This window comes from Colletotrichum aenigma (genome assembly GCF_013390185.1).
Source record: "Colletotrichum aenigma strain Cg56 chromosome Unknown KSG_Cg56_contig01, whole genome shotgun sequence".
In the NCBI taxonomy this organism is placed as follows: Eukaryota; Fungi; Ascomycota; class Sordariomycetes; order Glomerellales; family Glomerellaceae; genus Colletotrichum; species Colletotrichum aenigma.
Genome location: NW_023500907.1, coordinates 6438727 through 6461163, shown reverse-complemented (window position 1 = coordinate 6461163; position 22437 = coordinate 6438727). Strand labels below are relative to the sequence as shown.

The 22437-nt window shown below is 54.5% G+C and overlaps 9 protein-coding genes across 9 annotated transcripts; 4 read left to right on the top strand and 5 right to left on the bottom strand.

Moving 5' to 3' along the window:
* Nucleotides 1–2169: 2169 nt before the first annotated feature.
* CGCA056_v001709 (uncharacterized protein) lies at nt 2170–2524 on the bottom strand (the record flags this gene model as incomplete). The annotated part of the gene is made up of 2 exons (XM_037316969.1): nt 2170–2433; nt 2486–2524. 2 exons carry the CDS (start codon nt 2522–2524, stop codon nt 2170–2172), a joined length of 303 nt encoding a protein of 100 aa, XP_037186046.1.
* Nucleotides 2525–3000: 476 nt separating this feature from the next.
* On the bottom strand, nt 3001–3715 carry CGCA056_v001708 (uncharacterized protein; the record flags this gene model as incomplete). Its single annotated transcript, XM_037316968.1, has 2 exons — nt 3001–3513; nt 3578–3715. 2 exons carry the CDS (start codon nt 3713–3715, stop codon nt 3001–3003), a joined length of 651 nt encoding a protein of 216 aa, XP_037186047.1.
* A 3672-nt stretch (nt 3716–7387) lies between these two features.
* CGCA056_v001707 (uncharacterized protein) lies at nt 7388–8143 on the top strand (the record flags this gene model as incomplete). The annotated part of the gene is made up of 3 exons (XM_037316967.1): nt 7388–7663; nt 7725–7958; nt 8015–8143. 3 exons carry the CDS (start codon nt 7388–7390, stop codon nt 8141–8143), a joined length of 639 nt encoding a protein of 212 aa, XP_037186044.1.
* A 3440-nt stretch (nt 8144–11583) lies between these two features.
* CGCA056_v001706 (uncharacterized protein) lies at nt 11584–12386 on the bottom strand (the record flags this gene model as incomplete). The annotated part of the gene is made up of 3 exons (XM_037316966.1): nt 11584–11889; nt 11942–12014; nt 12241–12386. The coding sequence occupies 3 exons, from the start codon at nt 12384–12386 to the stop codon at nt 11584–11586; spliced, it is 525 nt and encodes a 174-aa protein (XP_037186045.1).
* Nucleotides 12387–12889: 503 nt separating this feature from the next.
* Nucleotides 12890–13844, top strand: CGCA056_v001705 (uncharacterized protein; the record flags this gene model as incomplete). Its single annotated transcript, XM_037316965.1, has 3 exons — nt 12890–13093; nt 13203–13400; nt 13452–13844. 3 exons carry the CDS (start codon nt 12890–12892, stop codon nt 13842–13844), a joined length of 795 nt encoding a protein of 264 aa, XP_037185973.1.
* A 652-nt stretch (nt 13845–14496) lies between these two features.
* Nucleotides 14497–16086, bottom strand: CGCA056_v001704 (uncharacterized protein; the record flags this gene model as incomplete). Its single annotated transcript, XM_037316964.1, has 1 exon — nt 14497–16086. The coding sequence occupies one exon, from the start codon at nt 16084–16086 to the stop codon at nt 14497–14499; it is 1590 nt and encodes a 529-aa protein (XP_037185974.1).
* A 1817-nt stretch (nt 16087–17903) lies between these two features.
* On the top strand, nt 17904–18932 carry CGCA056_v001703 (uncharacterized protein; the record flags this gene model as incomplete). The annotated part of the gene is made up of 3 exons (XM_037316963.1): nt 17904–18275; nt 18334–18510; nt 18570–18932. The coding sequence occupies 3 exons, from the start codon at nt 17904–17906 to the stop codon at nt 18930–18932; spliced, it is 912 nt and encodes a 303-aa protein (XP_037185975.1).
* Nucleotides 18933–19039: 107 nt separating this feature from the next.
* On the bottom strand, nt 19040–20518 carry fex-1 (Fluoride export protein 1; the record flags this gene model as incomplete). The annotated part of the gene is made up of 1 exon (XM_037316962.1): nt 19040–20518. The coding sequence occupies one exon, from the start codon at nt 20516–20518 to the stop codon at nt 19040–19042; it is 1479 nt and encodes a 492-aa protein (XP_037185976.1).
* Nucleotides 20519–21557: 1039 nt separating this feature from the next.
* upp-0 (Uracil phosphoribosyltransferase) lies at nt 21558–22369 on the top strand (the record flags this gene model as incomplete). Its single annotated transcript, XM_037316961.1, has 3 exons — nt 21558–21734; nt 21800–21899; nt 21963–22369. The coding sequence occupies 3 exons, from the start codon at nt 21558–21560 to the stop codon at nt 22367–22369; spliced, it is 684 nt and encodes a 227-aa protein (XP_037185977.1).
* Nucleotides 22370–22437: the final 68 nt, after the last annotated feature.

The following is a 22437-nucleotide window of genomic DNA, read 5'->3' as shown; positions in this document are numbered from 1 at the left end:
CAACCGACGCATGCCGATCTTCGAGGCCCATCTCCGTGAGCAGTTCGCCAACCAGGCCGCCGGCACTACCACTGTCGATGCCAACATGAGAGAGCTCGCCGAGCGGGTCCAGGCTCTCGAGAACAGCCTTCGCCAGGACCTTGCCAACCAGGCTCAGAATGTCGAGACCTATGTCCAGCGCGAGATTGCTCACGTCGAGCAGCGTGTCGAGGAGAAGTTCGCCAAGAAGAAGAAGGAGGAGAAGGAGGAGAAGGAGGCACAGGACAAGAAGATGAAGGCTCTCGAGGCCAAGATCGAGGCGTTGATGAACATGCGTGGTTAGATGTTCTTGGGGGTCACAGATGTTCAGGTCTTTGAGTTCGCTGCAGCTTGTGTTCGAGGGATAGAATGATTGTTTGAGAGGGACTGCAGTAGATTGATTGAGAATTCCAGATGTTCGCTCCGCAGCTGGCCTTCAATTTCTCGTATCGTGACCGCCTGACTACTAGTGACATGTGAAATCTGCAAGCAGATCTCTGCCAGCCACTCGAAGCTTCTTGGCGACGAATGCAGGGTTGAACCACAGACACCCGCAATTCATAAAGAGACCATGATAGACGGCAAGGTACGACAAGAAGGTGGCAGTAGGTGTGGTCAAAAGTATCAATCAAGGCACACTGCAGAGCAACACATTGCAAGAAAGTACAAATTACAAGTGACAATTACAGCAGCTGAAATTGAAACTAATCGAAGAAATACATAGAACGCAAAAAGAAAAGCCCAGCCTCCGCGCGCCTGCCAAGACAAACTCCCAAAACACTCCCACGCATCCAAAGAGCGCAAGCGAAGAAAAAAGAGAAAGTACCTGTCTTCATCCAGTTAGTCGAGCGAACAACTAAGTAAGTCACCACTTGACATTGCGTGAGAATGGCCACGAGCTCGCCCTCAAGGAGCGGCCGGTTCTACCGCATGAACCGCACCGCGTACCCCCGTTGCAATGGCATATCTCCCCATGGGTTGCCAACCCACCCAGAAGCGGGGCGCACCTTTCCCCCTTGTATCCAAGCTCGATCCCGTGGGAAGGCAAGGAAGGAAAGAGAGGCGGCTCGCGTGAGAGAACTGCGCAAAGTGAAGACGGCAGCCGCTTTCCATGTCCAAGCCAAACACCCAAGGGCGAAAGACAAGAACGCGGAAAGCGGGTTCCCTTACTGGAGTTCCTGGAAGTGAGGCGGACAAGCAAGAAGCAGGCGAAAGATCCTGCTTCCTGATGCTGCCAGGCCTTCCTGGTCCTTGGCGAAGGTTCCTTGAGCCAACCAGATTGCGCATCGAGCGTTGGGCCAAAAGAAAGCAGACAAGAGTGGATGGGATGAACATACCAAATGAGAAGGGGAGCGATGATCGCGGCTGGGATGGGAAAATGTGAAAGTGAAGGAAGAAGAAGAAAGGTTGCGATGGAGGAAGGTTGTGATGGAGGAAAGAAGAAGAAAAAGTTGAGAGAGCCGGAGAAGAGGGTGGATTAAATAGAAGTCGAGGTTGGCCCGGGCGTTCCTGCTCGCGGCAAGGTGGGTGCGGGATGGGATTGATTGTGCGATCACTGCAGTACGTACCGAGACTGATTTTTTTTTATTGGCGGAATTTGAGGTGAGAGATTGAAATTTTCAGAAGTGCTGTTTCGCAGAAGGCGAGGTGTCGTGGCAGTGAGGGTGGATAGAAAATGAAGGTGCACCAAGTGAAACCGGGAAGGAGTGGATCTCTGGAAATGGAAAGATGAGGTCGGTATAAAGTTGCGGCTGGCTCAAAAACGGAAGGGGCTGCAGGGCCCATTCTAGCCTAGCTCGCCCCGGACTTGGGGGCTGGAGTAGGTGGTTCACGACGGTTGACAGGGGATGGGCGTGAAGAGTCTTAGAGTGTGTCCGCTGGCGATGGGACGAAGCGAGCCTTAACGCCGACGGATGATAACTCCGAAAGCCCCAAAATTCCCATCCAGCCAGCCCCACATAACGGTTGACCATCCACGACGACATGTCTCGCAGGTGAAAAGCCCGATCGAAGCCTCAAATCAGTTGAAAATGAGGGTAAAAATGACTGCATTCATTCTTGAAGCCTTCCTCTACCTCAAGCCGAGTTTACCTTCTCATCATCACCTACTTTTAAAATGATCGACCGCCTTGCTGCCATCCGAGCCGATGTTTACCCGGACCTCTCCCGAAGCTGCTGAAGCTGCCTTCGAATTTTCTGCATGTTCTCCAGCGACTTATCGACGCGCAGGTACATTTGCGCCAATTCCTGAAACTGATCCCAGATCTTCCTGAATGCATCAGACTCCTCACCCATCACTCGTCCAGTGTCCTCCAGCATTCTTGCGACGTCTTCGGCCTTGCGGATGATGTCGCGTTTCGTTCGTAGGATGTATTGCTCGTCGCGGGCGAACTCGGCCTCTTCTTCTTCGTAGCTCTGTTTATTGTCAGCGCAAATCTTGTGGGAAAGTCCAGATGAAGTGACGCACCTGAAAGCCGCTTTTGGGGGCCTGCGAAATTGGCGGCATTGTGTCGATAATGGGGGTGAGGTTTGGCGTTGCGGCAGGGCGAGGTGGGTTTGCGCAAGGTTTTGTATGATTAACCTGGAGGGTTTTGGTATGGGACAGGGGCATTTCGAGGCAAACTTTATTATTTGTAGACGGAAGACTCGAAGTATAAAGGGCTCAATTGTTCGAAGCGGATCATTGCACAAAGAGTAGCTTGTCATTGTTCTGACAAAAGGGCCAATGTCCCAACTCAAGATGTGCAGCACGAACTTCAATCACAAGAATGTGCCTTGTTCAAAAGGTAGTCTTAACTCGAAAAGCGCCTCACTCGAAACATGAGATGAAGCTTCGCGTGAGTATCTTGCGGGCACTGCGTTTATCAGGTACGTGGGGCAGCAAATAAGCAAGCGAGGCCAGACATGACGAAGGACAGAGCTCTCTAACGAAACAAACTTGGCAGTGTGTATGGGATCTTTATTGATATGGGAGACGCCCGCTCAAGCCTTCTTGCGAGACCGCAGGCGCCCCTTCCATCCCTCCTCGTTGGCGCCTCCCTGCCGACTGCCGCCCTTGCATCCAACGGAATCGCGGAGCTGCTGGAACTCCGCTCGAAGGACGGAGCCAGCATCGCGCACCTCCTGCAGCTGCGCCTCTAACTCGACGATCTTCTCGCGCAGAGCCTTGCCCTCCTGGCGCAGATCTCCCACATCCTCGTTGACCATCTCCATCTTGGCGCCAACGATCTCCACCTTCGTCCCCTCCCGTCTGACATGGTCTTGGAGGGCATTGTGGCGCGCCGCAACTCTCTGCATGTTCTCGAGGCCCAGCCTCAGACCGACCCTCTGGTTCTCTTGAAAACCGGCGTTGACGGTCTCGACGCGCAGACGCCAGTCCTTATTCTCCTCGATGGCCTGGTCCATCGTGTGCTTCATGACGGCGGCGTCGGCTTGGGTGCGGATCTCGATGCCGTTGAGGCGCTGCTGGGTGGCCTGTCTCACGCGCTTTTTGGTCTGTTGGGGCAGGTGTTAGCTGGGCTTGAGGGGTAGGAGCGAGTGTGATGGTACTTGCCTTGACGCGCTGGGTGTTGGTGAGGCCGGCGAGGGGATCGTCGTCGGTGGTGGCGGCGGTGCCATTCAGGAGGGCTTGAGTTGCCCGAAGCATGCGCTTCTTGGCGCGGAGGCGGGCGTTCTTGCCGGGGTGGTTCTTGCTCATCTTGAGGTGTTGGTGATGGTGTTGTGGTGGTGGAAAAAGTCAACAAACGAACGGGGAACGAAAACGGGCAGGTACGTAGGTTGAAATTCTACGCAGCTAGATACATGAGAAACACGACCAAAATACAGCCTGTTCGCCCGGATGCCTAAAACGTTCATGCTGTCTCAATTCTGGCCTGGCCTTGCAAAGCTTCATTCACTACATCATGTACTCACAAACAGAGGTACTGAGACCACCAATTTTCCAATGCCAGAATGATTGTCCTTTTCGTAGGCTCTTTTGAGATAGACTGTCGTCTATGCTGTCGCTGCCTTGATTGTCGTCGTTGAGTTTCGTCACTGTCCTCTTCCATCGTCCCGTATCTGATCACTCTCTCGAGCCCATTGAGTACGCCGAAACAAGAGAAATCTGGAATGGACGATGTATCACATGTGCAGAGACGACGCATTAGACCGAAGAAAGTATCAATTGGCTACAACCGCACGAATCTATCTAGTCCAGCCCATCTCACTACATTCGAGCACCCGTAGCCCAACCCGAAAACGCCCATGTCGTGAAGTCTCTGCTGAAAGTCTGATGCGAGAATGAAACCTGTCTTCATCCAGTCAGTTGAGCGAACACAACTGAGTAAGTCTGCAAATGCTATGCTTGAGGCGGCTGCTTGCTCGCGTCCCCCAGAACGGCCAGGGAATTTAACCCGGCCAAGTACCCTCCCCGGTAAAACCATCGGCGTGTTCTCTGAAATTCGCTTCCGTCACAGGTGCCAACCCGATATGGACGAGGCGCGACTTCCCCTTCCTGGCATCGTGGAGGCGCCAAGATGGAGTCGTCAATTCTGGGGGAAAACGCCCACCGCGAAAGGCAGCCTCTCGTTCCCGCTGGGCTCGAAGAACCAAGGTCACGAGAGGTGTCGTGTTGATACCAGAGAAAGAGAACTGGTCTGGGACAAGCGAGAAGATCTCATCCCAGACGCTGTCTCAAAACTCCGACTTTGGCACGCGACGTTTTTGCCGGATCGCGGTCGCACAGGCGAGCTCGAAGCCAAGAAAGCAAAAAAATGTGGATGAAATAGACTTACCTTGTAAAAAAGCCATCCTAGCTGGGTGGGGGATGCGGATGAGAGAAATTCGTAAGGAGTCGAGACGGAGTAGCTGTGAAAGAGCGGCAGACGCGGAGGGGTTCTGGGGTGCAAGATGGAAAAAGGTGAAAGTGGGAAGAGGACGAAAAAAAGAAAAGAAATGTGAAAGTCAACGAAGACAGGAGGGTGGGTTGTGGAGGAAGAAGGATCGCGAACGGGGTGGGCGAAGGGATGTGATTAAATAGAAAATAAAAAATGGGGCTTGGGGTGAAGCTGGCACTGCGCTTAGGTTGGCGAGGCGGTCGCCACACCTTCCTTGGGTGGAAGGAGAGACGGGAAGAAGATCGGCGAAAATCTTTGCGTGGTGCAGATTATTTGAGACGGGAGTGAAAGGAATGGAGAAGTTTCGATGGACAGGCATAAGGGCTTTGTCAACAAACAAGGATGAGATGGAAAAAATCAAAACAAAGGATTAGCCTGCTAATGGGCAGAAACATGGCACCAGACGAAATAAAATCAACGTCAACGGTTCAAGTAGGTAGGAAGGACGAGAGTGGCCAGGTTAGGTCTGAGGCGGGAGGATGATGGCATCGTAGTTCCAGCAGAGTGCTTCCCTACCAAAGGTTGAATCGACAACTGCACTCAAAGCCCTCCGAGTCTAGTAAACACACCTGTCGATGAGAGGTGTTGTTGTTTTGACGTCACGGGGTGGAAGTTGAGAAGGACCCACTTGCGAGAGACGCCCCAACGGGACACCGCCCGCTGCAGGAGCAACGGCCCAGACCACGCCACGAGAGTTGTAATCTCCATCGGCTGAACTCTGCCACAGCAACTGAGCGACCCTTTTGGGCTTTTGCCGTCATTAAATTCGCAGCCCTACCTTTTCTTCAAACGTGGCTCTCCCTCAAAATGAACCAAGTCTGCTTCTTTCGACCGCGACAGCGACTTTCCACCTAAAGGTATCTAGAGTCTTCTCATATCTCCAAAGCCTCCGCAGCTTGTTTACAGTGGGAAAGATGAATACTAGCTCTGATCGCATCACGATATTTGCAACAGTAAGCGATTTACCTTGCTCGCTCGACTTTTCCGTCTTTCTCCCATCCCTTCCCTCTGATCCAGCATCCTCCTTTTGATCTTTCCTCTTGCCGTCCTCCTTCAAAAGCTACCATTTCTGCAAGATCACTCTCTCTTCCCGTCGACCGGCTCTCCAAGGCCACCCTCTTCTGCTTACACACAAACTTCCCTTCCTCAAACCCCGCCTGACCTGGGCTGTTTCTGAAGTCCATTGCAATCATCCTCAATCATACTGACGCACCTTCATTGAAGATGGACACTCCGTGCCAACCCGCCAGCGTCAGCGTCAAGACTAAGGTCTCCTCAGTTACCGACATATTATCGAAGACGGACACTCCGGAGAAACCCGTAAGCGACAGCGACAAGACCAAAGTCTCCTCAGTCACCGAGACGGTAAGCACATTTTTCATCCAACTCCGACTGACTTTCTCTGCTTCAAGTCCGTACCAACTCGTCGCAATGTGGGGGGGCTATAGGTCTCTGCTGCACTGGGACGCGTTGAGGCCTTCTGCGACACATCTCTCGCTACCACAGGAAAGCTCAGCTATCTTACGTTCCGGTGAAATCACTGTAGCCCCAATCGTCGTAGTCGCAAGCTGGCGATGCTCGGGTATCACAACGCGGCGGTGCTATCCCGGAGCTGTCTCGCGGCGCTGGACCACGTTCATCGTGGTCCAAGGACGACCGCAGCACGGACGAGAGGCGTCTTGATCAGGGCACATCAGATGCGGACTTGCTCAGCCTGTATTTCTTTGCTGACTTGAGTGGCAGGCCCCCGACACGCGCACTGTAAAGGAACTCAACCAGAGCAAGATCAAATCCCTGACGGAGGAGCTTGAACGCTTGCAGAAGGAACGCGACGATCTCAAGGCCATATGCGACGTGCTGAGGGCTCGGATTGATTTCAAGAAGAAGGGAACCGCTCCGACCTCGGAAATGGATGACAGAATGAGTGAGGCATTGCAACGGTGGATTCTTCTGAGTGAACAACAATGATTATCACGCAAATATTTTTATCAGGAATTACTACGTGATGTGCCTACGTCGATTTCCAGACATGCTAGAAGTTGTACGATAGACTAGCTCTCTATCCCTGAAATAAGACAAATTCACATCTTTTCGATCAAGATCGCGCCGAGAGGTGCTTACCCAGGCAGCCATGCAGCTACCCGCGTCGACAAACGGAGTCAGTTCCGACCCGACGTCGCCACAGCAGCAAACGCCGCTCCTTGAAGATTAGCAATAATGAGAACTAAAAGGGGCCAGCCGTCTTTCAAAACGACAAGAACATTTTCACTCCGTTGATTTCAGCGATACCGTCGCGTGTATTCTGGTAGCAGCAAGACCTGAGATGAACACTGCGGCTGCCTAACCAGCCCCAAGCCCTCATAAAGCGGTCGTTGTCACCAACCACCGCTCCATCCACAACATCCTTACCTCCTTCCAACGCGTCACCTCATCGCCTCTCATCCCACCCACCGTTGCATCTTATCCGAGCCTCGTCTCATTCTTCAACCACAATGGCCTCCAAGAAGAAGAACATGGGCAAAAACCAGCGCGACCGCCTCAAGAAGCAAAAGAACCACAGCCTCGTCCCCACCAACGCCTCGTCGTCCTCCCCAGACGGCACCGACACCGACCCCGAGTCCACCCCCGAGAAGAGCACCCTCGACGTCGCCAACTACAGCGCCGTCAGCAAGCTCTCCACCAACCTCCGCATGTCCGATCTCGTGAAGGAAAGGGTCTCCGTCGACGACAAGGGCCGGAAGCTGCGCGTCATCATGGGCGGCGAGAAGGTAAGGTCACTCATTCAACCCCACCTCAGCTGATATCGTCAGATTACTAACCAATTGTCAGGATATGAACGAGTTCATCAAACGCCTCGAGGACGAAGCCAAGCTCCAGGCCCAACTCACCCGCATCTCGACTCGCTTCAACGCCCTGCGCTCTTCCCAGTCGAACTGGCCCGAGGCCCGCCAGATTGGCGACAGTATCAACGAGCTCATGGCGTCCAGCAAGGGTATGATCTTCGACGCCGGTGGCATGCGTAAGAGAAGCAAAGTACCGGCCTACCCCGGCACACTGAAGCTGGTGAGATCGACAGTACCCCATGATCCTAACGGGAGATGCTGACTTTGCCCACCCAGGCCTTGGACCGCGAGAACCCCATGTATGATGCTCTTTCTCTGCAAATGGACGCGTTTTTGGCTCTTGAGGAGATTGCTGCAAAGATTGAGCATGTCCATTCTAGAATGCCGGAGAAGAATGGCCAGTGAGCTTTGAAAGACAACCGTGAAAGGAGTGGCTTTGTGGGTTGATAACATGGTTTTTGAGGCGCACAAACATCCTAGCTTGGCATTAATAAAGAACAATCTTCCTGTGCCCCCTAACTTTGACCTTTGATTCATGCTTTCGAGCATGCTGCCGCCTGCGGCCACATTGGATGGCTTGATGACCCTGACCTGACAGAGCCAACAATGCCCACGATACTTCATAAACACCTCTACAGCTCAACTTCAGGATGTATGAAGAGAGCACAAGTTCCAAGGGCACCTCTTCCTCCACATCGCATCAAAACCAATACTTCGTTCCTCCAACAAGATATTCAAGTCACCTTCACCATACCAAATCAAAATCTCGACATCTGCTATCTTGAGAGTGGTTCCAGCTTCACGAAAATCTCGACGCAGCACAAAAGCAAAGTCTGTACGTCTCTCAAATCTCACTGAACCTCAAAGTCGCTATTAGTAACAGTGAACGTATCCATTTCTCGCTTCCAGCCAAGTCCACCTCTTGGTCCATTACAAAGCAGGGCGGAAGTCGCCGCTCCAGGCTCTTGAATATCAATCTCGTTCCAAAGGGGTCCTCCAATAAATGATGGTTTCCTCAAACACGATTCGATCCTACTCTTTTCGAGCGACTGCTCGCGCCGGATGGCCTTGCAGTTGACTTAGAACCGCCCCCTACCAGATTCAACCTCTCCATTCTTTCGCTGAGCTGGGTTTCAGTCACAAGATCGTACCAAGGTTTGAGACCATAATTATACATTGAGCCGCATACACCTCGTCCGCTACGATAGCGTAACGGTATCAAATCGTCGTCATGCGTGTCCCGGTCATCATCGGTCGAAGTTCCGTCGGAGTCGGAGATGTTCATTGGTGAAGCAGCAGATCGTGCAGCATCGGCAGCAGCAGAGATAGAAGCTTTGTGCTTCGTTTCAAATATTTCGTGCCACTTTTGAAGCAAAGTCAAACTCTCCTCATCAGAGTCTTCGTTGAGAGGCGTTGTATGCTGCGCTGGCACGCTGTTGGCCTCAGAGGCGAGAGGGGTTTGTCTCTTCATGACTGGGTGGATTCGCCTCCAGCGCCTCTGGGGCGTCTCGCTGTCGGAAAGAGACTTCTTGCAGCACCCGACTCTGATGAGATGATCTTCCTTCTCGCCGGTACCACTTTGCTAAAGCTTCTGGCGCTTGTGGGGTATCTCGAAGTAGGAAAGAGATCCCGCTCTCTTCCGGGAGCTGTTGGGTGCGGAAGTCATCGGAGCTTGCTTCATTTTGACTGGGGTCCTGTTAGCAACGTGCGTGGAGATGAACAAGGCGAAACTTGCTTGATTACTTGAAGTGCGTATTGATGCAACGTGCAGATCCTTCGTGCGTGCTGGCGATGCTTCTGATGATGTTGATGAATAGAGAGATGTGGTATAAACGACGGCGGTTCCAGTCGAGAGGTTGAAAGACAGGTGGGGGCATTTATGGCTGGCTGGAGAACATTGGTAGAGGAAGGACGGACGCCAACGATACCCAGGACTGCAGGGACGACAGGGTCACCAGGAAGAGAAGGGATGAACGCCAGGAGATGAATGTTGGCAATCGCGGGTTGACTCGGAACCGGAAGGCACAGGTATCAATCGGCCGCCTGACCCAATTTGCCGCTTGTGGCCCGCTCAGGGAAGGACTCTTCTTCAATTCTTTCCCGAGAAGAGGCGCTCAGAGGTCAACAACGGAAGGAAGACTGCGGGCAGAACTAGCAATGAATTGATGCTGTATGATGGGATGCTACTCTATTTCGATTGTGCCAGACTCATCATCTACCACTGCCTTGTAGTATCTCAAGCTTTCGCGGGAATTCCCTTGCAAAGATGCCACTCCTGAACGTACTGCCATGTTCCTAGAGGACGATGGTCTTCATGAGAAGATACTCCTTCAAGAGGCCAACAGCCCTATTCTCGTTGGTGCTGTTCTTCTGGGCGGTATTCTTCTTGCTCCTGATGAATGCCTCACCGCGAGCGAAGAAGGAGTCGCGTCTGATAGTCCAGTCCTTGTGGTCCTCCTCTCTTCTTGCTGCTCTTTCCTCCATGAGGGCAGCCCGTATGACAGGGTGGACTGACGGCGTCATCCGATCCTCTGCTTCAAAGTAAAAAAAAAAAAAGAAAATCGTCCAGAAGCCCTTCATCTTCATCCAACAGCTCTTCCAGGGTGAATTTGCCGTCAGCGTTGTCGACAGAGGCGCCGTCATGGGTAGCGGTTTTGAGGTCGTGCTCAAGAGTCGTGGCATCAGAAGCAGGCAATGACTTGAATGCCTGATTGGCTGTGCCATCGCCAGCAATGTTGAGCGACTATGAGATAGACAAGTTAGTATCAATAATACTCGGTTCCATAGAGCTGTCTTCCAGCTGACTGGAGTGAATGCACTCACCATGAAAGCCCCGGAGACCTTCTCTGCTGCATTCTTCTGGGCCATGGGCGACGAGGCGGCCTCTTGCTGCGTAAAGTGCTCCTGCATCTTGAGTAGTGCTGCGGTAAAAGCAAATCCAGCAGTAGAAGAGGGAAGTGACAAGATGATGGTCATTACCTTGAGTCAAGTACCTATGGAAGAAGCAAGCTCAGTGGTGATGCGCTTTGTGAAGGAAGGAAGATTTGCCTTCTGTTGCTGTGGTGTATTGACAAAAGGCTGTGTGGGCTGTTGCAGTCGAGTTGAGAGATTCGAAATGGCAGCAACCCAAGTGGAGCCTGGAATTCTGCAGACAACCTACAAGCAGGTGTAGTGGGAGTATTGCCAAAGATAGAAAGTCTCATGCGCCCGGACTTGGCCTCTCCTTCCTTTCCCTCAGAGATAAAGGTGAATGTGACCAGTGAGCTTTAAGTGGATAACCACAAAAGTGCACCAGTATTTCCAAAGAATTCCATCCATATAATAAACAGCTACTTCAACACGCTTTCATTACTTTCAGCCATCGCATCAAGTTAGTTTCATGAGAAAACAACTCCACGTAAGGGCAAGTATTTCACAAGGGCAAAAAGTAAAATAAAACTTCAAACTTCAGATAGCAGCAAAAGCAAAAGATGGGACACTCGTCCCCACCTCTAGGCCCTTTTCTTGTAAGAAAATCGCGTGACGAGATTCGAACTTAGCGCCCCTCCAGGATAACCAGAAATCCACCCGAGGAATTTGTTTGAAGCTAGATGATTAGTTACCAACTGGGTCACGCCGTCGCTGTTGAACTGGTTGAAAGGGATGCGACGAAAGTTTCTTTAGTAGGGAGAAAGCTGGATCGGGAAGGCAGGTAGGTAGTATGGCTGCCGAGTGGAGCTGTGATATTGCCTGGCTAACTGTCAAAGAGCTCTGATGCTGCCGCTGCGCTTCTATGGCGTTCCCATCTGCGATAAAGATCTGGTTATCATCTAACCTGTTTGAGGTGCTTTTACGGAAGCCCCCCTTTACTCCTTGCTCGCACCATATCGCATGGTCTCCAAGTAGCGCATGATCGCCTCAACTTCCTCGATCAGATTCTCTTCTCCAAAAGGCTTGTCATCCAAGAGAGCTCCCGCACGCTCGACGGCGGCTTCCCAGCCATTGGCAGTCGCACTCTGCTGGAGCAACTCCAAATCATCGAAGATTTCCTTCGCGACTCGTGCGATGAGCTCTTGCCACATCTGAGCTCTGTCTTTGGAAAACTGGTGCTTGGCACGTGCCGTGCGCAAAGCGAACTCCGTCACAACCTCGGCCTTCTTGCTCTCCACGGCCTTCGGGTGCGTTAGCAAGGGAATGAGGCGGCAAAACTGTATCATTACTTACGGTGTAGGGGGGAAGGTCCGCGTAGACCGGGGAAACCGCGTCGTCGGTAGGCTGCTCACGTGGCCGTAGGGCGCTGAGGTTTTGAAAAGTCAGCAAAGCAGAAAGCATGGAAGTCAGTGCCGTTTGTACGTTCACTGTCCCCCCTAGAGCCATATCGGACAAGACAGAAGCTCTGTTGTTTGTGTAAGATGCAGACAGATGCCCTTGCGGCTCACGCGGATAGGAAGCCCAGTGGGAAGAAAATGGCAGGGATTGGGAGCTAGAGGTTGAGGCGAATGGATTCGCCCAAGGCAACGTACCAGTTTGCATGCTCACGAACAAACATGTGGATAAGAGCCTCCTTCGACCGGGCGAATGTGCTGAGTCTCGGAATGCTCTTGACACTGCCCTTGACGCCGCCCTTTAAACCGCTCTTGGAACGGTTAAATAGGTTGAGTCTCGCCATCGTTACGTTAGAGAGAGGGAAAATTGGTTGTGGTGTTACGGGGGGGAGAACGCCGCCCCTGGCGACTCGCACCCCCTTCATATACTTATGCTTTAGCCATAAAGGTTTCACTAGAGTTTTCTAGGTCCACCATGGCCTTCATATATCGCAGATAGAATTCAATAAGGTGTGGCCGCAACGGTGACCAGCTGTGTGATGCATGGCAGCCCAGACCGGTTTCTTCAGCCGCCAGCTTGCCCGGTGTGGCCCCACATACTATGACCACAATGTTGACACTGCAGTCACATGGCTGCCCGGTACACTGATCGAAGCTGTGAGCTCATGGTGCGAAGGCTTCTGCATTCCATTGGAGGGAACCAGTGGGGCAAAATGACTTCCTTCCCAAATGCAACCACCGGCCAGGAGCGCCTTCTTCAGCCACAATAACGGTCGACGGCCAGCGAGGGACGCAAGCAACCAACACCATTTCTCTCCAAACCTTGCTGTCTCTGCTCGAGGTCAAGATGGGGGATGCCAACCTCCTCAAACCCGTTGAGGCTCTTGTTCTCCCATCTCCTTCGTCGAATCAGCGCCTTTTGGGCCCTGCCAACAAAGCCGCGGTCGATGCCGAGCCTTTCACATACGACGACGCCGTCGCCCTTCATTGTCAAATCGAAGTTTTCCAGCGGTCGTACCAAAAGGAGGGATACAAAGTCCCAGACAATGCGGTACGTTGGATTTTCTCCCTTTGCCTCACCCCCGTCCCTTCCCGACATACAATTGACTGCTCATCACCGGCGTCGTCGATTCTGTTGCTGACAGTGCTCTTGTTCTCAGTCCTCCCGAGAGATCGAACTGGCCATGATCCGAGGAACCCTTAACCTGCGCATCCACGAAATCCGTCTCGCCCTCTTCCACAACTTCGTCGCCTTCCCTACCCCGACAGCTTCCTTTCCGGCTTCTCACCCCACAACGATCCTTTTCAGAGACTACCAGAACACTCTCACCTCCGCGACCGAGGCTTGGGCAAAGTTCGTCCAAGAGAAGCGTTACCTTTGCGATGAGCAATCCCAGCGCCGGCGCTAGGAGCGCGAGCGCCGCCGGGCCTCAACGTCGCAAGAGGAGTGGTGGGAGGCTGCGCGCCAAGAGCAGGAGGACGTGGACTACGATGCCGATGCAGACGATGGAGGCTCATCCGGAGTCATCCAGCCCCTTCGTCGGAAGAAAATCGAGATGAAGGAGCGAGCCACTCTGTATCGCGCCGTGAAGCAGGAGATGAGAAGACGCGGCGACCTACTCACCAAGAATGAGGAGTCCGACAGTGCGATTGCGCGCCGCCGAAGCAACTTCAGCCTCCCTGAGCATGTCAAGACAAAGGACGGCCTCCTCATCTACCTCAACCAGCTCGGTCTGCGCTACACGCCCCGCACGGCTACACAGAGACGCCGGTCGAGACTTCGAATGCTCATGGCGCCTTGATGGATCATAGCCTGCAGACGTTTAAAGTGCTGGAATGCGCAGCTTATGATTACGAAGAGTGTCTGGAAGCTTCTGGCGTGAGGAAACTATTCGACAGTCGAGGATGTTAGGTTGGGGGAGAATGCTGTTGTGTTACTCGAGATCTCGTCTACGCAAGAATGATACAAAGTAATTGTTGTGGTAGCAGGATAGTCGCACCATACGACTCTTTCAGGTCGTTGTTCTGCTTTCATGCGAACTTATTATGATGGAAAATATTTGCGAATCTGCGATTACCAAGTCCAAGTCATCGATGCTGTTCGCCTCAAATGCCCAGCAGCTTCGCAGCCGTCAACATCGTACCCTAACTCTCACCGAGTATTTTCGCTCGCGCGAAAGTTTCGAGAGCTACCAATTCTCGGTATACCCCTTTGTTAGGCGTTTGTGGTCCTGCTGATGTGGAAATCGATCACAACCCGAGGATCGTCTATTGTCGTCGTTGCCTGTCGGCTCTGCTATCGTCGCCGTGATGTATCGTCACTATCCGCCAGAGTAGCAACGCTCAATGAAACAGCAGAAAGCACAGTGCTAACAATGATATTGGCCTGCTCTATAACTAACGAATAAGACATTGCAGTGTGGGCTGTCACCGACCCTTCTCAAACCCCCAAGTTCACATCACGATTGCAGGATTCTTCGAATCCAACACAGCCTCTTTTGAAATATCCTTCCCGCCAACAGTCTCGGTTCCTTCTCCTCCAAGCTCCTCGTCGTCCAGCATCGTGTTGTCCAGCATCTCTGGATTAATCGCCCTGGAGCCCTTCGGAATGAACGTGGCGATCAGGACGATGCAGAAAGTTACAGTAAACTGCACGCCGGCAGTGTAAGTCAGGGCTGTGCTGACTTCCCCCAGGCTGTTGTACATCGCGTCGATATATCGTCCGAGGAAGGTGCTGGAAATGGCGTAAGACACGACGTAAAATGAGTACAGGAACGCCATGACAGCTGCCAAGGGCGACACGTTGTGCTCCTTGTTCTCAAGGCGAGCCAGTGACGCCTGGATGTACGCGGCAAGAGACACGTCGCCAGCCGCCCAACCGAAGCTAATGGGGAGGAACGTGGCGGCAACGATCCAAGCCTGGCCGACTTGTCTGGGTGGAGGATTCCAGTAGGGGATGTACCAGACAATAAGCAAGAGCAGAGCGTCCAACCGGAGCCACGGGATGGGAGTCTTGATCACGTTGGTGAATAAAAATACGAACAGCGCACCCAGTAGCTCTCCGAAGTTCGAACCGCCGACCATGATCTGCGACCAAGCCGATTCGTCGAGGTATCGTCGGGCAACCTGCGGCGCGATGCCGTTCTCGAGGTATCTGTGGGCGTACAGCGCGACGCCGTAAGCAGGCAGGAGCCACACAAAGCGGCGGGAGCTGAAAATAATCTTCGCGCCGACCCAGATGGACTCGAAGAAGGTGAAAAAGCCCTTGCCGACGGCCACAAAGTAGTTGGAGCTCTGGGCCTGCGTGCGTGCGAGTGCGTTACGCTCCGCGCTGGCGTCGACAACAAAGAACCAGAGGATGGCAGCGAGGGCGAAGCAGATCGGCGTGATGACGAAGGAGCGGTTGTTGCCCAGGTTCGGAATCAGAACCAGGGCAGTCACGAAGGCGCCGGTGGTGCCTGCAACTTCGTAGAATATGTGCACCATGGCGTCCATCTGGCGGAGCTTCTGGACGTTGCCGCCGACGATGTCTCGCGGGATGACGCGGCGGATGAGCTCGACCATGCCGTAGGTGATGCCTGCAATGGCGTAGATAGGGATGATGGTGTCGTTGGGGTAGTTGCCGTAGTATGGCCAGTAGTCTTCCGGGTGGTTCTTTCGATATTCTGAAGGGATGAAGGTTCCTCCTGTAGCGGCGTCGAGGATGAGCAGGATTGCCGTCATCAGGCCAAACAAAAGGATGGCTGCCGAAAGCACGTTTTTGGTTTTATAGTGCTTGATGAGGGGTCCGATGAGGATAGAACCAACGCACTGCGTGGCCTGGTTCAGTCCTTGGATCAGGCCCAGTCGCTCGAACGTTCGCGACGGGGTTCCGGCGGTGGTGCTCTCGTAGTCGTATCTGTTGGTGACCAGGGCAGTGATGGAGCCGTTGAATGCCTCTAAGCCGAATTTATAGAGCATGATGCCATAGATGTAGAAGAAGATCGCCTTGCGTTCTTGGGGCGAAAAGGACCGGAGCCTGTCGCGAAACCCGTTGAAGACCATGGTGGGCAGTGGCGACGAGGACGGTCGAGGGTAACAGTGACGCGGACGATGGTGGCGACTGGTAACAGTGACGAATGTTAACAGACCGAGGAATCGTGATGGGAGCTCCTCGCCATGTGCTGATTGTTAAGGGCTGCGGAGAGGATGAGAAGTAGGAAGGATATGTCGCGGTCTTATTCCCAGCTTCTTTGGAAACCAGCAGGGTAATTGGGTGTTTCCCGCCAGGTGTGCATGACAATGCGGTGCGTGACGCTGATCCGAACGTCTCCATTTCGGGTATATCGAAATCACAACCGTCGGTATCGGTCAATGTTCATCTACTAGGTGTTCAGTAGTGTTCATCCCTCACGTTTTCTTGGCATCCGTACCTGGCCAAGATTCACCATCATACATCTCCTCACGTTGCCAAGAATCGGGCGGCCTCTTCGTCCCAAGACTTTGTGCCTGGAAGGAGCAAGACAGATGAGAACCCGGTGAGCCACTTGAAAGTTTCGCTTCGGCAACGTGCGTTGTGCTCAAAGAATGCGTGTGAAGCTGCCTCACAAGGTTGCTGGTGGCGCAACTTGAGGAACCTTGGGATCAACCAACATAGATAAGGTGACTTTGTTGGGGCTTGCTTATTGGTCACATTCATAGATCTTCGTCAGAAAAGCAGACGACGATGGTAGACAATGATAGTGGGCAGCGATAGTGGCCGACGACGATAGTTGAGGCGACAGCAAAGGCGACGAGGGACACCAAGACCACGACACAACTGACGAGAAAAGCAAACTGCCATGTGCTCGAACGGTTGGATGGCAGCTTCTCAAGAACTCTGGGGTTTTGCGCCATTTTGCTAAATGCCAAGCCACGCCAGAAGCATAAGAAGCAGCCATCTCGCCCTCGCCCGGCTTGCCAAGAGCGCAGCATTTGCCAAGACATTGAACTGCCATCATGTCCCTCAGCGAACGACGACATCATTAGACTGCCGAACAAGCATTGGAGCGAAAACACAGCCTCCTTCGACAATCACCCAATCAGTCGATCCAACACTCGATCGTGATCTTGGACGTCCTGATGCACAGCCCCCCACCACATTAGACGACGATAGCAGACGACGACAGTGAATGACAGCAGCAGAGCTGACAGCGACAGTCGAAATGGCAACAACAGCAGAAGCGGCGACAACAGCAACGAAGAAGATAGAGAAGAAGACGTAGTGGCCAGCATGGTGCGGAGGATTCGAACGCGAATAGTCAGAGTTGGATTGCGAGCGAGAGGTTGAACCTTTTTAAGCAGTTTGTGAGAAAGATGGTTCTGCAGTGTGGTCTATTTCGTGCCCTCTCATGATAGAGGGTGCCATCAGTCGTCAAAATATTACATCTCAAGGTATCTTGGAACTTCGGTCTGATGTCTCGGGTGCCTCAACTTTACGTTTTAGACGTGCCCTGCTTTAATAGTATGAGTGTCTCGACGGAATGTGGCTGGAGCACGCCTTGAGGGGACACCACCTGCAATGCACTCCAGAACTCGATGCGACCCGAAGCAACGCATAGAGCGGCCACTCGGACGAACTGGCGCAGACCGACGGTCAAACTTGAGCTGCCTTCGCGGAGCCGGAGCAATCCCGAGTGGGGCCGAGCAGCGGAGTTTGAGCCCCGGCGCGACCACCGCGGCGGACTTCGCAAGCCGCGGGGCCCGGGGCTTACAAAGGGACATCTGGATGTCTTCATGACGCGAAATCTGGTGTATATAAGTTATGTGGCGTTTACGATGTTTGAGATTCAGATCAAACAAGAAAACGTACCCAACAAAAGCCTCTCAACATCAAATCCACCATGACTTACATCATCACCGTTGTCCCCGCATCGACTCAGGCCGGACGGGAAACCGTCAGGACCCTCCTCAATGATGGTTCCAACCCCGTTGTTCGTGGGATCTATCGCGACCCGACCAAGGCACCTCCCGAATTCACCGCCAGCCCGAACTTCACCGCAGTCCAAGGCGACGTGTCCGCCAGCCCCATGGACTTCACCGGTTCAGACGCCGTGTTCTACATCCCTCCGCCTCCATTTCACTCTGGCGATGTCGACCTGGTCGAGTTCGCTACTGATGCAGCCAACAACATCAAAGACGCCATCGAGAAAGCGGGCTCGGTTAAGAGGCTTTTGGTGTTCTCAGCCTTGGGGGCAGAGAACGACCACGGCATCGTGAGCATCTCAAACTTTGAAGGATTTGCGAGTGAGATTTGACTGACGGCGCGTTCAGGGCATCCTCAAGATCAACCACATCTCCGACAAGATCCTCCAGACCGCCGCGCCGGAGGTAGCCATCGTCAGGCCTGGCTACTTCGCGGAAAACTGGGCTGCGGCGTTTGAGACGGCCAAGGCTGAGCCGCCCGTGCTGTACTCACCCATGACTCCAGTCGGCCACAAAGTTCCGATGGTAATTTGCTCTCTTCTTCGCCTGCCACTCACAATGAATTGATATTGACTGTGTCGCAGGTCAGCCTCATCGACATCCGCGAAACCTGCGCCCGCATCCTGCTCGACCTCGCAACCCCGTTGCCCCAGCGCACTCACGCCTTCGAGCTGTATGGGCCCCGACACTACAGCACCGAGGATGTCCGGGACGCGGTCGAGGAGATCACCGGCAAGAAGGTTGGTATCGTTGCGATTGAGGTGGGCCAACTGGCGGAGTTCTACGCCCAGGAGGGCATCCCCGCGGGTTTGGTGCCGGAGATGGTGGAGTTCACGACTGCTGGTCTGCCGGGCGGGATTATGGAAGGCAAGTTTGGCGGGGATGAGGATACGATTTGGGGCAAGGTCGAGCTGGTTGATGCGCTGCGACACGTCAACAAGGCGTGATGGGTGTAACGGATTCTGAGCATTAATATCGAGTCTAGGTTTCGCTCAGGTCTAAATCAGTCTAATTCTCCAGTATAGCAAGTGCAGTATTGCCGGAATCGGGCCCGTCAGTGGGTACATATCAACGGCCCAAACCCATCCGACCACCTCATGCCTCCCATGATAATCACCATGATCGCAAAGCCCACCACGACGCTCGCCATACCATAGATGTACGCATGCCGTCTCCTCAACACCGAGAGCTCAGCGACCCACGTCGACACCGTAGTCAGACACCCGCAGAACCCGTCCTCGATGCCCTGCAACACCTGACATCCCACCAGGCCCCCGAGCTCTGCATGCCCAAGATCCCAGCACATGCCAAGCACGGCGACGCCGCTGATGTTGACCGCAAACGTCCCGAGCGGGAACGCCGGGATGCGCGAGTTGAGCAGCATGCTGACATAGAACCGCCCCAGACACCCCAACGGCGCAAAGACGAGCGAGAACAGCGCCTGCCCGCGCCAGGCGTCGTGGGGGGGCCAGATGGACATCAGCACGGCGCCGATCCAGCATCCCCAGCCCAGGACCACGGCGACGCGGTCAAAGACCTTGCGGCCGAGTGAGTATGAGATCGAGGGGGTGATCGGCTCCAGCGCGGCGCCGAGGTGGGCGCCCACGAACAGCCCGCATAGTGATAGCCCGACGGTGCTGATAATCACAGCCATCATGGCCATGAAGGAGTACCCGCCGTTCCTCGGCACGGGGCTCACGCCACCGGCGCCAGGCAGATCGTTGCTCATGGCGAGGAACACGTCCCGTATGAACGATGAAAAGGAAGTGAACGACCCGCAGAACCCCGTCGCGAGGCCGATGTACAGCGGAATCGTCTTTTTCGTCGCCAGATGCGCCTTCTTTGCCGCCGCCAGATCCACCGACACGGTGTTTCCCCCAGCATCCCTCTCCCGGCGCGCTTTGCGGATCTGCTCGTCGTAGGTGGGCGTGCCCCACTCGTGACGGAACAGCTTGCGGTCCTCGGCCAAGAATCCCATGACGAGGCTCCCGCCGACGTTGGCCCAGAGGACGCCGAAAGACACCGGCGCGTCGGGGTACGTCGTCAGCGCCTGCAGCCCAAGCCGCGCGAGCGTGCCGACAATGGCGAAGAAGACGAGGTACGAGACGGTGTAGATCTCCGTGGCGAGCTTGGAAACGTGCTTCTTGACGGGTTTGTCCTCCGACAGCGTCGGTGAGGTCTCAACCGACCCATTTGGCGCTGCGTGGCCATCTTGCATCTCAATGTCGTTCGTCCGCCGCTCTCCGCTCCGTATCTGCTCGAGACTGGGCTTGCCGGCGCGGCTTCCCGACAACTTGTGGCCCACGGGGTCCGCGACGAGCTCGTCGAGGTTGCCATATCCCGCCGGCGCGTCGTACTCGACGTCCTCGTCCCGCGCATCGTCGTCGCTTGTCGAGCCCATCAGCAAGGGCCTGCCAAACGTGCCCCTCCGCTCGGGGTTGACCTCCTCCCCCTCCTCCACATTGTAGAGCTGGCCTGGTCCTCGCTCAGCATCATGTGCGCGCGTGAGTTCGCGGGTATTGCCGTTTTCCATCCTGCGTGGCATTCGCTTCGGAGCGATGCATAACGGCCCGGGTTCGAGATTGTCTATCCGTTTTCGTCGCGTCGTTTTTTTCGCGCGGCGAGTCGTTTCGTCTTCAGCCTTCGCAAAGACTTGTGATCGGCAAGAGGAGCATCTCTGCGAGAGAAGAGAAAAGAACCAGAGGAGGAAAATGTTGCGCCAAATTAGGGTGGATGGAATGCTGGCACGTTGCTGCGTGGACGTCACAATTTTGGAGCCCTCATGGACGGGTAGAACGGCTACGTCGGCATGGGCGGCTGGGAAACAGGGCACTGGTAATGCTCAGTGCTCACCGATGGTCAGAGCGTCGCTGTGGGGTGCTCTTCACCGAAAAGGCGGAGTACACCGAGGTGTGACATCAATAATGGGATTTGGGGCTCCATCCGGGCTTGGAGGAAGGAAATGGCATCTCCCTCAGACGATACCACAAAGATTGAACACACCAACTCAAGAAGAACACGTTTCTAATATCTACGATTCCTATCGAGCCTCCTTCTCCAGCCCCTCCAACCTCCCCCCTGCATCGTGTTCTATCTGCAAGCCAGCGCCTGCAGGGCGGCGACCTCCGACGCCTCACCGGACGCCGGAGTTTACCTCCAGTGAGGACCTACGGATAGGAGGGGCTGCACCAGCCAGTCCAGCTGGCCGCGGGCGGGCGGGCGCCAACGTGAGCTTACCTTATCTTATCAAGCCCCAAGCTGCCCCTCCAATCCATGCACGATGCCCCAAATAAGGTACCGGCGCTGATCAGGAGGACAAGGGACGGACGTCGAGCCCGGGGGCGGGCGGCGCGCGAACACCCCACCTTCCATTGGGAGCTAGGCAGGTAGGTTCCTTAGGTAAGTCCGTCGCTCCCAGCCTCCGAGACTTGCTTCTGGCGGTCTATTTCTGTCGGCCTCTTCTTTTGACTTCGTTCTCTCTTTCTTCAATTCCATCTGTACTTTGTTCTCGTGGATTGCTTCGGGTTTATTGCGTTTGGTAGTATTGAACAAGAAAAGCATATCCAACAACGATGTCGCTCCCTTCAAACGTGCACGTCTCCCAGCACCCCTGTCTGCGGGCGAAGCTCTCCCAGCTGCGATCCAAATCGACCGCTGCGAAGGACGTGAAGACGCTCGTCCACGAGATCGGTCTGATCGTAGCGACGGAAGCTCTTGCTGCTTCCACCAAGGCGACAGATGGCCCCAAGGTATGTTCCCTTTCTTTCTGGCGTTGTCCCAGTATCACCGGGTGCAGGGCTGATTACCCCTCCAGGATGCGACACCGCTAGGCTTCGAGTTCACTTCGACCGAAATCTCCCCCTCCCGCCTCTGCCTCGTCCCAATTCTCCGCTCAGGTCTCGGCATGGTCGAAGGTACGTAGTATATTCCTCCTCTACGGCATCCATCACAAGGTAAACTAACCGACCCGCGCGCAGCCGTGCAGACGATCCTCCCAGGCCCCGTCCCCGTCCACCACCTCGGCCTCTACCGCGAGCCCTCCACCCTCGAGCCCGTCGAGTACTACAACAACCTGCCCAACCACATCTCCGCCGACGGCTCCAACCCGGACGTCAGCTCGCTCGCCATCATCCTCGACCCCGTCATCGCCACCGGCGGCACCTGCGCCGCCGCTATCCAGACGCTGCGCGAGTGGGGCGTCCAGCGCATCATCGTCATGTCCGTCATCGGCGCCGCGGAGGGCGTGAAGCGCGCCGCGGGCGAGTGGGCCGACGCCACCGACATCTGGATCGCGGGCGTTGATGAGGAGCTGACGCCTAACGGCATGCTGAAGCCCGGCGTGGGCGACGTGGGTGACCGCTTGTTCTTGACCATCGGGAAGTAAGAGACGGTAGATGAGGGAAGAGTGCGTGCTGGATTGCTTTTGGTGAGTTTCTTGGCACCGGACATGGC